At 49.6% G+C, this 14,674-nt stretch overlaps 1 protein-coding gene across 1 annotated transcript in view; it reads right to left on the bottom strand.

Moving 5' to 3' along the window:
• Positions 1 to 1,587: 1,587 nt before the first annotated feature.
• The window catches only part of dctn4 (dynactin 4), a 54,991-nt gene continuing 41,904 nt past the window's right edge, over positions 1,588 to 14,674 (bottom strand). Inside the window, exons 10-13 of the mRNA XM_078231778.1 lie at positions 6,785 to 6,839; positions 6,101 to 6,208; positions 5,322 to 5,419; positions 1,588 to 3,761 (exon numbers count right to left, since the gene is read on the bottom strand). Of these exons, the coding sequence (XP_078087904.1) occupies positions 3,548 to 3,761; positions 5,322 to 5,419; positions 6,101 to 6,208; positions 6,785 to 6,839 (475 nt within the window). The 3' untranslated portion in view covers positions 1,588 to 3,547. The remainder of the gene's footprint in view (positions 3,762 to 5,321; positions 5,420 to 6,100; positions 6,209 to 6,784; positions 6,840 to 14,674) is intronic.

Genomic DNA, 14,674 nt, shown 5'->3' with positions numbered 1-14,674 from the left:
CCCCCCTGATATTTTCCCCCCATTGCCTTCCCTGATGACCCTGGATTGGGGAATACTGGGGTTCCCTGGAAATCAGACAACCATTCACTCTGCACAACAGGGGGCGTCATTCTCCCCAGAAAGGGCACTGCAGCCCCTGCCAATCCTGCCCTCGTCAAACTCCCTCACTTACCAGCAGAGGGCACTGCTTAGCCAACAGGAGCAGGAAACCTGCTCAATGCCCTCAGGTTAACCTGTCTCAGGTTAAACACCAGAGTTCGAGTCAGCACCCATTCCTGAGTCCATAGGTGGCATCAAATGAGAGTCAGGCTCTTTGTTCAAATACCAGCTGCCTTCCTGTTGCCATTTAATTCTCCTTCACACTCCAGTAGTCGAGGGAAAAGTTGAATGATCGAATCCCTACAATGCAGAAAGAGGCTTGTACCGACAACAATCCCACTCAGGCCCTATCCTCGTAACCCCACGTATTTACCCACATAAACTGACTCGAACCCTGGTATTTAATCTAATGTGGAGATGCCGGCGTTGGACTGGGGTAAACACAGTAAGAAGTCTCACAACGCCAGGTTAAAAGTCCAACAGGTTTATTTGGTAGCAAAATCCAGTAGCTTTCGGAGCGCTGCTCCTTCATCAGGTAAGTGGGAGTTCTGTTCACAGAATAGAACTCCCACTTACCTGGTGAAGGGGCAGTGCTTCGAAAGCGAGTGGCTTGTGGTACCAAATAAACCTGTTGGACTTTAACCTGGTGTTGTGAGACTTCTTATTGTATTTACTCTGAGACAGAGCTGGTGCCGAGGTAGACCAAGGGCATTGAGCAAGTCCTGTTGGCTAAGCAGTGCCCTCTGCTGGTAAGTGAGGGGGTTTGACGAGGGCAGGGTTGGCAGGGGCTGTTAATGCCCTTTCTGGGGAGAATGACGCCCTCTGTCTGAGGTCATGCAGAGTGAATGGTTGTCTGATTTCCAGGGAATCCCAGTATTTACCCTGTTAATCCCCCTGACACTCAGGGGCAATTCAGCACGGCCAAATCAACCTAATCTTTGGACTGTGGGAGGAAACGCACGCAGACACGGGGAGAATGTGCAAACTCCACACAGACAGTGACCCGAGGCCGGAATCGAACCCGGGTCCCTGGCGCTGTGAGGCAGCAGTGCTAAACACTGTGCTCAGAAGGAATCAACTTTCCCCTCAAATCTAACTTCCTAAATTGGACTGGGAATTTCTCTCTCAAACCCCAATGCCGAAAGCTAACTCACTAAATGAAGGCACAGATTAATTTAAATTGTTCCTGTCAGATGTTCATTTCTTCCACAAATGATTTGGATTGTCAATTTTTGACAAGCTGGATGCCAGTCATAATCTCCGCACTGTACTACACACACACACACACACACACACTACAGGTGACAGATTGGAACAGAACAATATGCTGACATTGAGATGGGTGGAAAGTGGTAAACGTGGAATAAATATCAGCAGGGATCCGATGAGCGATAACTGTGCTGTAAATAGTGAGTAATGTTGCTTCTGGCTCCAGCCCAGGTTCACAGTTCAGAACTACAGCAGCAGAAACGCAGCCGAGAAACACACTCGGAACAGACAGCCTGGTCTTTAATCGTGTATTTATTGTTTTAAGTCCTATATAAGTTATGTTTAAATACACCAGTATATCACTAAAGTCACAGCACAATGGATACAGGCAGCAGCGAACTCGCTAACACCCAGCATCATGCAGCCCAGGGTACAATGGGGTAATGAACATGAGGGGGTTCAATAGGAGACATAGATTGAGACAGGTTTCTGGAGGAATGAGGGTCTCTGCTGGAGCACAGGAAGGGGCTCAATGTCAGGGGACAGGTTCCTGGAGGGGGCTCAATGTCGGGGGACAGGTTCCTGGAGGGGGCTCAAGTTCCTGGAGGAGGCTCAATGTCGGGGGACAGGTTCCTGGAGGAGGCTTGGCGGGGGGGGGGGGGGGGGGCAGGTTCCTGGAGGGGGCTCAATGTCAGGGGACAGGTTCCTGGAAGGGGCTCAATGTCGGGGGACAGGTTCCTGGAGGGGGCTCAATGTCAGGGGACAGGTTCCTGGAGGGGGCTCAATGTCGGGGGACAGGTTCCTGGAGGGGGCTCAATGTCGGGGGACAGGTTCCTGGAAGGGGCTCAATGTCGGGGGACAGGTTCCTGGAGGGGGCTCAATGTCAGGGGACAGGTTCCTGGAGGAGGCTCAATGTCGGGGGACAGGTTCCTGGAGGAGGCTCAATGTCGGGGGACAGGTTCCTGGAGGAGGCTCAATGTCGGGGGACAGGTTCCTGGAGGGGGCTCAATGTCGGGGGACAGGTTCCTGGAAGGGGCTCAATGTCGGGGGACAGGTTCCTGGAGGGGGCTCAATGTCAGGGGACAGGTTCCTGGAGGAGGCTCAATGTCGGGGGACAGGTTCCTGGAGGAGGCTCAATGTCGGGGGACAGGTTCCTGGAGGGGGCTCAATGTCAGGGGACAGGTTCCTGGAGGAGGCTCAATGTCGGGGGACAGGTTCCTGGAGGAGGCTCAATGTCAGGGGACAGGTTCCTGGAAGGGGCTCAATGTCGGGGGACAGGTTCCTGGAGGGGGCTCAATGTCAGGGGACAGGTTCCTGGAGGAGGCTCAATGTCGGGGGACAGGTTCCTGGAGGAGGCTTGGCTGGGGGGGGGGCAGGTTCCTGGAGGGAGTTACTGAAGTAGTGAGGCTCAATGGGTTAATTTGCAGAGTTTAACAAGGGCGCAATGATGATGGGGTGAGTGCAGGGACAGGAACTGCAATAATGTGAGCAGGAGGCTTGCTATGCTGCATTAAGAAAATGACCAAGGTTCCGAGGTAACAGGTCTTTGAGATGGTTACCTGAACAGAGATCAGAGTTAGGCTGCGAGCTTGGCAGCAGGCTGCGAGCGTTGGGTAAGTGTGACCGGCCTATGAAGCGTGGGTGTGGAGAAGATTATTTGTTGAGGGGGTTTGGGGGGGGTGGGGAAGAGAGAGAGAGAGAGAGAGAGTGCGCACACATTGCATAGTGTGACCATTCTTAAACTTAGCCAAGTCTGAGAACATATTCTAAAAATGTACAAAAACATGCAACAAAAATCAAAGACTGCATTTCTATAACGCCATGGGATGTTGCAATGCCTCTGACAGCCCATACAGTGGTTGTAACATTGGGCTGCATTATCTTCCTGGTCTGTCCATTCATCCCATCCAGATTCCCCGAGAGGCTCCCAGAAAATTCCAAACAGGTTCCAGCTCACGATGGCGAAGGGAGGTTTCAGGATAAGCAGGGGGTGTTTGGATCTGGCTGCGCTCTCCGAGTGTCGGCTGCTACTGAGGCGAGAGGGTAGGAAGGCAGAGACTTTAAACACCGGCGAGTTAATGAATTGTCTGCAACGTGGTCTCAGCTCTCGCAGAGAAGCTCCGTCTGGGGCTGGAGGCTGCAAGCGACCACTCTGGGCTGTGAGGAGGGGGTAGGGGAAGGTACGGTCACTCGATAGGCCAGGTTGTGCGTCCGGGAGGGCTCCCACGCGGCGCGGGGCTCAGGCAGCCAGCGGCCCCAGGCTCAGGTCCACATGCTGAGTCAGCCAAATGACCTCTGCACTCTGCTCCCCCTCTTCGAGGGGTCGGATCGGCCCCGCCAGGTTTTTGAAGTCATAGCGTAGCTTGAAGCTGATGTTGACGTTGCCACTCTCCACCTGTGGGGTGACTTTGATGAAGAAGCCAATCTTGTTGGATTTCCGGAAAGCCACGACACTGCAATGGGAGAGATGGGTCAGTGAACCTTAATGGAGCACTCAGCACAGACCATTCAGCCTTTGTCGGTGCTAGCTCTTTGACACAATTATCCAATCGGACCAGGAGTGCAACTTGCTCCATTGGGGTGGGAGGGGCCGCAACGAGGGGGCAGCAGCGAGGGAGCGCCCCGGGGTCGGAGAGGCAGCAGCGAGGGAGCGCCCCGGGGTCGGAGAAGGCAGCAGCGAGGGAGCACCCCGGGGTCGGAGAGGGGGCAGCAGCGAGGGAGTGCCCCGGGGTCGGAGAAGGCAGCAGCGAGGGAGCGCCCCGGGGTCGGAGAAGGCAGCAGCGAGGGAGCACCCCGGGGTCGGAGAGGGGGCAGCAGCGAGGGAGCGCCCCGGGGTCGGAGAAGCCAGCAGCGAGGGAGCACCCCGGGGTCGGAGAAGGCAGCAGCGAGGGAGCGCCCCGGGGTCGGAGTGGCAGCAGCGAGGGAGCACCCCGGGGTCGGAGGGGCCGCAACGAGGGGGCAGCAGTGAGGGAACGCCCCGGGGTCGGAGTGGCAGCAGCGAGGGAGCGCCCCGGGGTCGGAGGGGCCGCAACGAGGGGGCAGCAGCGAGGGAGCGCCCCGGGGTCGGAGGGGCCGCAACGAGGGGGCAGCAGCGAGGGAGCGCCCCGGGGTCGGAGAAGGCAGCAGCGAGGGAGTGCCCCGGGGTCGGAGGGGACAGCAGCGAGGGAGCGCCCCGGGGTCGGAGAAGGCAGCAGCGAGGGAGCGCCCCGGGGTCGGAGGGGGCAGCAGCGAGGGGGCGCCCCGGGGTCGGAGAGGGGCAGCAGCGAGGGAGCGCCCCGGGGTCGGAGGGGCAGCAGCGAGGGAGCGCCCCGGGGTCAGAGGGGACAGCAGCGAGGGAACGCCCCGGGGTCGGAGGGGACAGCAGCGAGGGAGCGCCCCGGGGTCAGAGGGGCAGCAGCGAGGGAGCGCCCCGGGGTCGGAGGGGACAGCAGCGAGGGAGCACCCCAGGGTCGGAGGGGACAGCAGCGAGGGAGCACTGAGCAATAAGCCTGATGTTGGGTAACTGTTTCGGGGCACAAGGAGCCAAGGCAGGTAACAAAGAGTTGGGGTGTAGATCTCTCACGATCTGACTAGTACAATGGGTTTGAGAATGAATGGCCTCATAATTAACCCTATTCACAAATCTCAGTCACCTCCTGTCAACAGGTCAAAGGTGAAGATCTCGATCGATTCACAGCCTGAGCTCCAGTTGGGAAAACGTCACAAAAGATTTTGGGTCACCGCAGCTCGAAGCGTTGATAACCAGGTAATTCTAGCTCCATGTTCTGAGCTACCAGTGCTGGCAAATTGTCAGCGAAGCGGGTAGCAGATGGGGTGATTGTACCAGCAGCCCCGCAAAGGTGGGGGGGGGGGGGGGGGGCTAACATTCCTGGAATCGGGAAAGGAAAACTTTTAAACCTCAAGTACGATCCCTGCTCATAAAGCTCAGCGGCCAGTTCCATAGTGAGGAGGGATTCAGACTGGCCGTTAACCTATTCCCGATAACGTCTCGCCCTGCCCCATTCATCACTTACTCTGGGTCATCGTGGAAATCCTGCGGTTCAGCTAGTTCATCATACTCCGCTGCTGCATCTTTCCCAGCGAGAACAATCTCTCTCGAAGGAAGGATAACCTGGAACAGAGACAGAACCCAGTGGGGGTCAGCGTTGGCCAATCGCACGCCACCAAAGTATGGGGGAGGGGGAGACACAAGGGGGAAGGAGAAGCGAGGGAAGAGGAGAGCCCGGTGTTAACAGGAGATGGAGAGGAAGCACTCAGTGTTAGAGAGTGGGAGAAGGAGTACGAGAGAGAGAGAGAGAGAGGTGAGAAGACGCTCGGTGTCGCAGAGGGAATTCCAGCTGAGTACGAGAGAAGCAAACTGAATCCTGATGACCAAGGAGTCGACAGATTGTGAAAGTTGTAAAAGCGGGCGACTCCGAAGTCAGGATGGGACAGGAGCACAGGGAAAACAATGAAAACTTGCTGAGTTTGGAGAAGCTGGGGTTACGACAGGGTGAAACGCAGAGTAAATGAGGATCTCGGAGAGTGAGGGGAGTGAAAACTGGAAAGGGTTGTGGCAATGACCCCGAAACTGCTGACAGGTGCTGGGAAGAACATTGCCAACGTTCAGGGACAATTCAGGTCCCAATAGGAGGGAAGGTGGTTCCCGCCGGCTTTACATGTGGTTTCACCCTCGTGGAAGCAACGGATCCCCAACACCAACCCGCTCAAGCAAAGCAGTAACATAGAAAATAATTTCACAACAGATTGGGAGCTTCAGCAACAAAACTCTCTCCCCTTTGGGTCAAGTTACCTTTGCTGTGCTGTGCACATCATCAGGGTCCGCCTCTTCACAGGGCAGGAGAGTAACGTGCGTGAGGTTCTCCACAGGGTTAGTGAGTGTCAGGAGCACTTGGCTCTCCTACAAGCAGATCACAGAGTATAAAACATCAAAACCCACTCCCCATTCTGACTGACTGCAAAGCCCCCCACCCACCCTCCCAGCCCTCTCCCTCCCCCACCCCACCCCCCCAAACCTCCCCGTCAACCCTCTGATCCTCCCAACAGGCTCTCCCTCACACACTCAAACCCCCGTCTAACTAGGACGAGGCAGAAACCGGTGGGCAGAGGCAGGATCTGTCCTCAGGGCCGCAGCACCAAAGCTGATCAGCAGTCAATTAAATCAGTGACTTGAAATGAATAGAATTCGTTAAGAAACATCGAGAGAATATGAAATCAAATTTCAGCAAACAAATCTGCTCTGAAATTTCATGGAAATTGCTAATTGCAAATGACACAGGACAGTGAACTTATCTGAGCAGAGAACTCAGAATTAATTCAAATTGCTTGACAATTGAAGAATTGAATTAAGGGTAAAAATAGTGACTTATCAGGATACACAGGTTTCCGTTTTGTGATTGCACACACAAGTTAAAATTAATTGGAATTAAAAGCATCAGTTAGTAACACAGCACAAATTAGACTGAAAATTACTCGCCTTCATGAAGCGTAGGTTGGGAATGGACAGAATTCTGACCTCTGGAATATAGTTCCTGCAAAAATAAAAATAGGAACAGACTGAGTTCCAAAGGGTTTGGACACAGGCATCGGATGAACAGTTCCTGAGCTTTGGTCTTTAACCTGCAGGTTGTTCACAAACGTGTAGAAAGTGCAACTGATACTCAGACTGCATATTAAAAAATAATAAAATTCTGTCATCAATCTTCCAACTCTCCCTAAAGTGCATATTCAGGTGTATTGCCAATCCTACAGTGCCTGTCATACCCTTCCGGCACCCCAAAGCGCTTTGCAGCCAATAAGAATTTTTGTAGCGTAGGAATTGTAATAGCTAATTTGTGCACAGCAAGCTCCCAAAAAACAGCAATGTGAATAATAACCAGAAAGTTTGCTTTCTGTGATGTTGATCAAGGGATAAATCTTTTGTTCTCACTGGAACGACAGAGGTTGAGGGGAGACCTGATAGAAGTCCACAAGATTATGAGGGGCATGGACAGAGTGGATATTCAGAAGCTTTTTCCCAGGATGGAAGAGTCAATTACTAGGGGGCACAGGTTTAAGGTGCGAGGGGCAAGGTTTAAAGGAGGTGCACAAGGCAAGTTTTTTTTTACACAGAGTGGTGAGTGCCTGGAACTTGCTGCCGGGGGAGGTAGTGGAAGCGGATACGATAGTGACTTTTAAGGGGCGTCTTGACAAATACATGAATAGGATGGGAATAGAGGGATATGGTCCCCGGAAGGGTAGGGGGTTTTAGTTCTGATGGGCAGCATGGTCGGTGCAGGCTTGGAGAGCTGAAGGGCCTGTTCCTGTGCTGTAATTTTCTTTGTTCTTTAAGCCAAGAAGCAGATCGTCTCTCCTGCTCTTCCTCAGTACAGTGCCATAGGAATTTATAAACCCATGTGAGGGGACTCATGTAACATTGGTGGCATAGTGGACAGTGAAGAAAGTTATCTCCAACTGCAGCGGGATCTTGATCAATTGGGCCAGTGGGCTGACGAATGGCAGATGGAGTTTAATTTAAACAAATGAGAGGTGATGCATTTTGGTAGATTGAACCAGGGCAGGACTTACTCAGTTAATGGTAGGGCATTGGGGAGAGTTACAGAACAAAGAGATCTCGGGTGCATGTTCATAGCTCCTTGAAAGTGGAGTCACAGGTGGACAGAGTGGTGAAGAAGGCATTCAACATGCCTGGTTTCATCGGTCAGAACATTGAATACAGGAGTTGGAATGTCTTGTTGAAGTTGTACAAGACATTGGTAAGGCCACACTTGGAATACTATGTGCAATTCTGGTCACCCTATTATAGAAAGGATATTATTAAACTAGAAAGAGTGCAGAAAAGATTTACTAGAATGTTACCGGGACTTGATTGATTGAGTGAAAAGGAGAGGCTGGATAGACTGGAACTTTTTTCCTCTGGAGCGTAGGAGGCTGAGGGGTGATCTTATAAAGGTCTATAAAATAATGAAGGGCACAGGTCAGCTAGATAGTCAATATCTTTTCCCAAAGGTAGGGGAGTCTAAAACTAGGGAGCATAGGTTGAAGGTGAGAGGGGAGAGATACAAAAGTGTCCAGAGGGGCAATTCTTTCACACAGAGGGTGGCGAATGTCTGGAACAAACTGCCAGAGGTAGTAGTAGAGGCGGGTACAATTTTGTCTTTTAAAATGCATTTAGATAGGTACATGGGTATGATGGGTATAGAGGGATATGGGCCAAATGCGGGCAATTGGGATTAGCTTAGGGGTTTAAAAAAAAAGGGCGGCATGGACAAGTTGGGCCGAAGGGCCTGTTTCCATGCTGTATGACAGGCAGGGCCTGGGTTTAACATCTCATCCAAACAATGGATTACACTTATTCAAATTACTGAAACACGCACACGCTCACCAGCGCCCTGCAGCTGCAGCAGCCCTTGCACAGCTGCTGAGATCCTGCGATGCCTAATTTTTAACATTGGACAATGACATGCCAATTGTCTTTTTCCTGGTCCATTAACTTGGTCACTAGCTCCTTAAGAGGTTCTCCTGCCTTTTGGACAAAAAATATCCCTCAGTGGTATCCTGGACAGGAGGCGTATTTATTTCCCTCCTTCCCCTGTGGGGTTAGGACGTTTCTGGCAGCCGCGGAGAGTATGCGAGGATGAACTGTTGCAGCGGTGTGCCTCCGCAGTCTGCGCAGCCAAAGTAAAGTCAACTGCATCCCCTCAGGGAAACAGGATTTGCATAAACAGGACATACCACTCTCTGCTGCACTCAACACATTGGAAATCTGGAAACATTGCGTGTGAGAGTGTGATGTATCGCAGGAACCCTGCGCCGATTATTAATACAGCATTACACTGGGACGGTCAGCTTAGTGCACCATAGTACTTGCAGCTGATTATTACAACCCACTATATATGGGGAAGGTTAGAAGTGAGATTGTACGCTAGGGAGGGATAATAAAATGAAACAGGAAATAAGCAGTGCCCCTAGTACTTCACCTCCTCAATATGATGCTGGCACCTGCAGTAAAAGTGATTAGAAGACGTTTAATTTGTTTTAATGTAAAGAGCAGGTCCTTGGTGCCACATGGTAACTGCTGCAAGGGAAGGTGGTCTGAAGCTATTCAGCCCAACATGTTGGCAACTGCTCTGTAAAAGCTCCAAGACATTTGCCAGGGCAATTCCATCACACTCACATGAGTGCTATCCTTGGACATTAGTGGTAGCCATGATGTGGAGTTGCCAGCGTTGGACGGGGTGGGCACAATAAGAAGTCTGCCAACACCAGGTTAGAGTCCAACAGGTTTATTTGGTAGCACGAGCTTTCGGTGACGAAGGAGCAGTGCTCCGAAAGCTCATGCTAACAAATAAACCTGTTGCACTTGAGCCTGGTGTTGTGAGACTTCTTACTGGACATTAGTAACACAAACCACCACACCGAACATTCCCAATCGGAGACAACTGCCAACACATTTATAAATATTTACCTTCAATGGAATATCTATATTACAAAGCACCAATACCAACGAAAAAACACTAGTGCAAGGAAGTGTTCCTTGGAGCACATCTGGAGCCTGTGCACAGTATTCATCTCCTTATTTCAGGAATGATGGAAATGCTTTGGAAATTGTTCAGAGAAGATTTACTTCACTAATACCCGGAATGAGCAGCTTGTCTTACAAGGAAAGGTTGGATAAGCTAGGCTTGTATCCGCTGGAGTTTAGAAGAGTAAAAGACGACAGCATTGAAACTTATGGTTCTGGGCTACCTTAGACCTGGTTTTGGGAAGTGGGCCCAGACAGGTGGTTGATGTCTCAGTGGGGGACCATTTCGGGAAAGTGATCACAATTCTATAAGTTTCAAGATATTTGTAGAAAAGGATAGAAGTAGTCCCAGAGTGAAAGTACTAAACTGGGGGAAGGCTAACTACGGCAGTATTAGGCAGGAGCTAGGGAATGTAGACTGGGGGTGGCTGTTTGAGGGTAAATCCACATCCGATACGTGGGAGTCTTTTAAAAGTCAGTTGTTAACAATTCAGGACAAGTATGTCCCTGTAAGAATGAAGGATAAAGATGGCAAGATTCGGGAACCCTGGATGACAAGCGAGATTGTGAGCTTAGTCATACATGAATTTCAGTAAATTGAAAACGGATAAGGCTCTTGAGGAATATAAAGATAGCAGGAAAGAACTTAAACAGGGGCTTAGGGGGGCATGAAATGTCTTTGGCGAGCAGGATTAAAGAGAATCCCAAGACTTTTTAATGAGTATTTAGGGAAGAAGAGGGTAGCTAAGGAAAGGGTGGGTCCACTCAAGGACAGTGGAGGGAATTTGTGTGTGAAGCCAGATGAAGTGGGTGAGGTCCTTAACGAGTATTTTGCATCAGTATTCACAAAGGAGAAGGATGTGGTGGATGTTGGCATTCTAGGACATGTTGAGATAAAAAGGAGGGTGGTATTGGGGGTTTTGAAAAACATTAAGGTGGACAAGTCCCCAGGGCCAGATAGGGTCTATCCCAGAATACTGAGAGGTGAGGGAAGAAATTGCTGAGGCCTTGGCCAAAATCTTTGTATCCTCTTTAGCCACGGGCAAGATACCAGAGGATTGGAGAGTAGATAACATTGTCCCTCTGTTTAAGAAGAGACAATCTGGGAAATTACAGGCCTGTGAGCCTTACATCAGTGGTGGGGAAATTATTGGAGAAGATTCTTGGGGACAGGAAGAGAATAGGCTTATTAGCGATAGGCAGCATGGTTTGTGAACAGGGAGGCCGTGTCTCACAAACATTTTGAGGAAGTGACAAGAAAAATTGACCAGGGCAAAGCAGCGGATGTTGTGTACAGAGACTTTAGTAAAGCCTTCGATAATATTCCTCATGGCAGGATGACACAGGAGGTGAAGTCATATGGGATCCGAGGTGAGCTGGCAAGATGGATACAAAACTGGCTTGGGCACAGAAAACAGAGAGTAGCAGTAGAAGGGCACTTTTCTAACTGGAGGTCTGTGACAAGCGGTGTTCCACAAGGATCAGTGCTGGAACCTGTTGTTTATAATGTATAAAAATAAATTGGAGGAAAATTTAGGTGGTCTGATTAGTAAATTTGCAGATGATACAAAAATTGAGTGAATTGCGGATAGTGAGGAGGATTGTCAGAGGGTACAACAATATATAAATAGGCTGGAGACCTGGGCCGAAAGATGACAGATGGAATTTAACCCGGACAAACGTGAGGTGATGCGATTTGGAAGGTCTACTGCAGAAATATACAGTAAATGGTAGAGCCCTTAGAAATATTAGCATAGAGGGATCTAGGTGTGCAGGTCCACAGTTCCCTAAAGGTGGCGACTCAGATAAACAAGGTGGTCAAGAAGGCGTATGGCATGCTGGCCTTCATCTGTCGGGGCGGTGAGTATTGGAATTGGAAAGTCATGTTGCAGCTGTATAAGACTTTGGTTAGGCCGCATTTGGAGTATTGTGTACAATTCTGGTCGCCACACTACCGGATGTTGATGCGTTGGAAAGGGTGCAGAAGAGATTTATCAGGATGTTGCCTGGTTTGGAGGATATGGACTATGAAGAAAAGTTGAACAAACTTGGATTGTTTTCATTGGAGCGTCGGAGGATGAGGGGGGACCTGATAGAGGCTTACAAGATTATGACAGGCTAGAGTGGATAGTCAAGAGTCTTTTTCCCAGGGTCGAAGGGTCAATTACTCGGGGGCATAGGTTGAAAGTGAGAGGGGAGAGGTCTAAGAGAGATGTAAGGGGCAAGTTTTTCAGAGGGTGGTGAATGCCTGGAACGCGCTGCCGGAGGAGGTGGAAGCAGATTCTGTAACAAGAGGCATCTGGATAGAAACATGAATAGGCAGCAAATAGAGGGATATGGACCACGCAGCAGCTAGAAAACATTAGATTAGAAAGGCATCTGTGTCAGCACAGACCTGGTGGGCTGAAGGGCCTGTTTCTGTGCTGTATTGTCCTTTGCTCTTATAAGATCCTGAGGGGTCTTGACAGGGCGGAGGTGGAGAGGATATTTCCCCTTGTGGGAGAATCTAGAATAAGGGGTCACTGTTTAAAAAAATAAAGGGTCGTCAATTTAAATCAGAGATGAGGAGGAATTCATTCCTGAGGGATGAGTGTCTTTGGAACTCTGTTCCCCAAAAGGCAGTGGAAGAAGAGTCTTTGAATGATTTCAAGGCGGAACTAGATTCTTGATGAGCAAGGGGGTGAAAGTTTTTCAGGGGTAGGCAGGAATGTGGAGTTGAGATTACAAACAGATCAGTCACGATCTTATTGAATGGTGGAGCAAGCGTGAGAGGCTGAGTAGCCGACTCCTGTTCCTATCTTGTATGTTGGCCTATCCTTTATTATACAGTAAGTAACTAGAATGTGCTGCCAGAAAAGGTGGCAGAAGCAGATTCAATTGTAACTTTCAAAAGGGAATTGGACAAATACTTGTAAAGGCAGATCACTGCGGATGCCGGAATCTGAAACCAAAAGAGAAAATGCTGGAAAATCTCAGCAGGTCTGGCAGCATCTGCAAGGAGAGAAAAGAGCTGACGTTTCGAGTCCAGATGACCCTTTGTCAAAACTTGCAATGGAAAAGTTAGCAGGACTATGGGGAAAGCGGAGGGTTGTCAGAGCAATTGGATAAGAGCTGGCATACCGGGACTATGAGCCGAATGGTCATCGCCTGTACTCAATCCTTATATTAATTACAAATGGAATTTCTACCATCATTACACTAACACAAGTGCTCCAAATCATGCTGACTGCTTGAAGATGAACCCCCTGGAGAAGTAAAGCCATGAACCAACAGGAAAAAGTTAAATAGCTGAATTTGGATTCTAGTGAAGAGTGCATATCCACAACTTCATAAACAGCCCTTTCTCAGGATACTGTTACGAACGTTGAACTTTACAAGACAGTGATGCTTTAAAATATCTCTTTCAACTTGAGGTAAAACAAAGTGTCCTGGATAGCAGGGATGATGATCATACTAACTCTGCCCAGAAAAATACCCGCATGATCCAAACTGAAAGCTACTGGGAAAAATCCAAGTGACAGCTTTCACACCCTGACATCAAGAAATGGGGACAACTGATTTCGGAATGGAGAAGACAAAGAATTTACCCCTCTGTGGGAGCAGCAGCAGCAGCCACTGCAGTGTAGAGCAGCAGGAACTGTTCTGGTATTCACAACTAAACAGAATATTTGTAAAAGCTGCTTTTCTGTTCCAAAAGAAGGGAACAGGATGAATGGGACTTTTGAGATTTAAGGAACAAGGCGTCATCGAGGTGGGTCTAGCTGGTGGAAGTCTGCTCTGGAATACTCACTCAGGGTGGGACGATTTTCGAAGGACATCAGAAGGTTCAACTGCTATGACAGGAAGGAAGGAGTGAGCCTGCTAGAAGCTGAGTGCGCCCAGAGACTTGTTGCTACCCATCAGCCAGAAACATGACGTAAAGTAAAAACATGTCTACTGTACCTTGCATTAAGTTGATCTTTCTCTACGCCCTAGCTATGACTGTAACACTACATTCTGCACTCTCTCGTTTCCTTCTCTATGAACGGTATGCTTTGTCTGTATAGCGTGCAAGAAACAATACTTTTCACTGTATACTAATACATGTGACAATAATAAATCAACTCAAGTCATTATGCTGGTGCTTGCACAAGCTGTGCACTCAACAGAAATACACATATTTCTTCTCTGTTACATCGGAATTAGGAGTAGGCCCTTCGAGCCTGCGCCATCATTCAATATGACCACGGCTGATAATCTATCTCATCACCATACTCCTTGACACCTGTTGTCTAGAAATCTATTTCCTTCTTAAATATATTCAGTGACTTGGCCTCCAGTCATCTGTGGTCAGGAATTCCACAGGTTCACCACCCTCAGTGAAGACACTTTTCCTCATCTGAGTCCTATCTGGCCTACCCCGTACCCTGAGACTGTGACCTCTTGTCCTAGTCAACCCCCCCCCCCCCAGCCAGAGGAAACAATATCCCTGCATCAAGTCCGTCCAACCCTGTCAGAATTTCAAATATTTCAATTAGATCCTGTCCCATTCTTCTAAATTCCACTGAATTCAGGTCCAGTCGACCCAATCTCTCTTCATATGGCAATCCTGCCATCCCAGGAATCAGTTTGGTGAACATTCACTGCATTTCCACTATGGCAAGTGTATCCTCTCTTAGATAAGGAGACCAAAACTACATATAATACTACAGCTGTGATCACACGAAGGCCCTGTACAGCTGCAGTAAGACATCTTTGCTCGTGAACTCAATTCCTCTTGTAAAGGCGGCGACATATCATTTGATGCCCTAACTGCTTGTTGTACCTGTTTGCTTACTTTCAATGACTAGTATATTAGGACAC

The sequence above is a fragment of the Mustelus asterias genome, chromosome 16 (genome assembly GCF_964213995.1).
Source record: "Mustelus asterias chromosome 16, sMusAst1.hap1.1, whole genome shotgun sequence".
Lineage (NCBI taxonomy): Eukaryota > Metazoa > Chordata > Chondrichthyes > Carcharhiniformes > Triakidae > Mustelus > Mustelus asterias.
The sequence above is the reverse complement of the archived record's forward strand: the minus strand, read 5'-3'. Positions and strand labels throughout refer to the sequence as shown.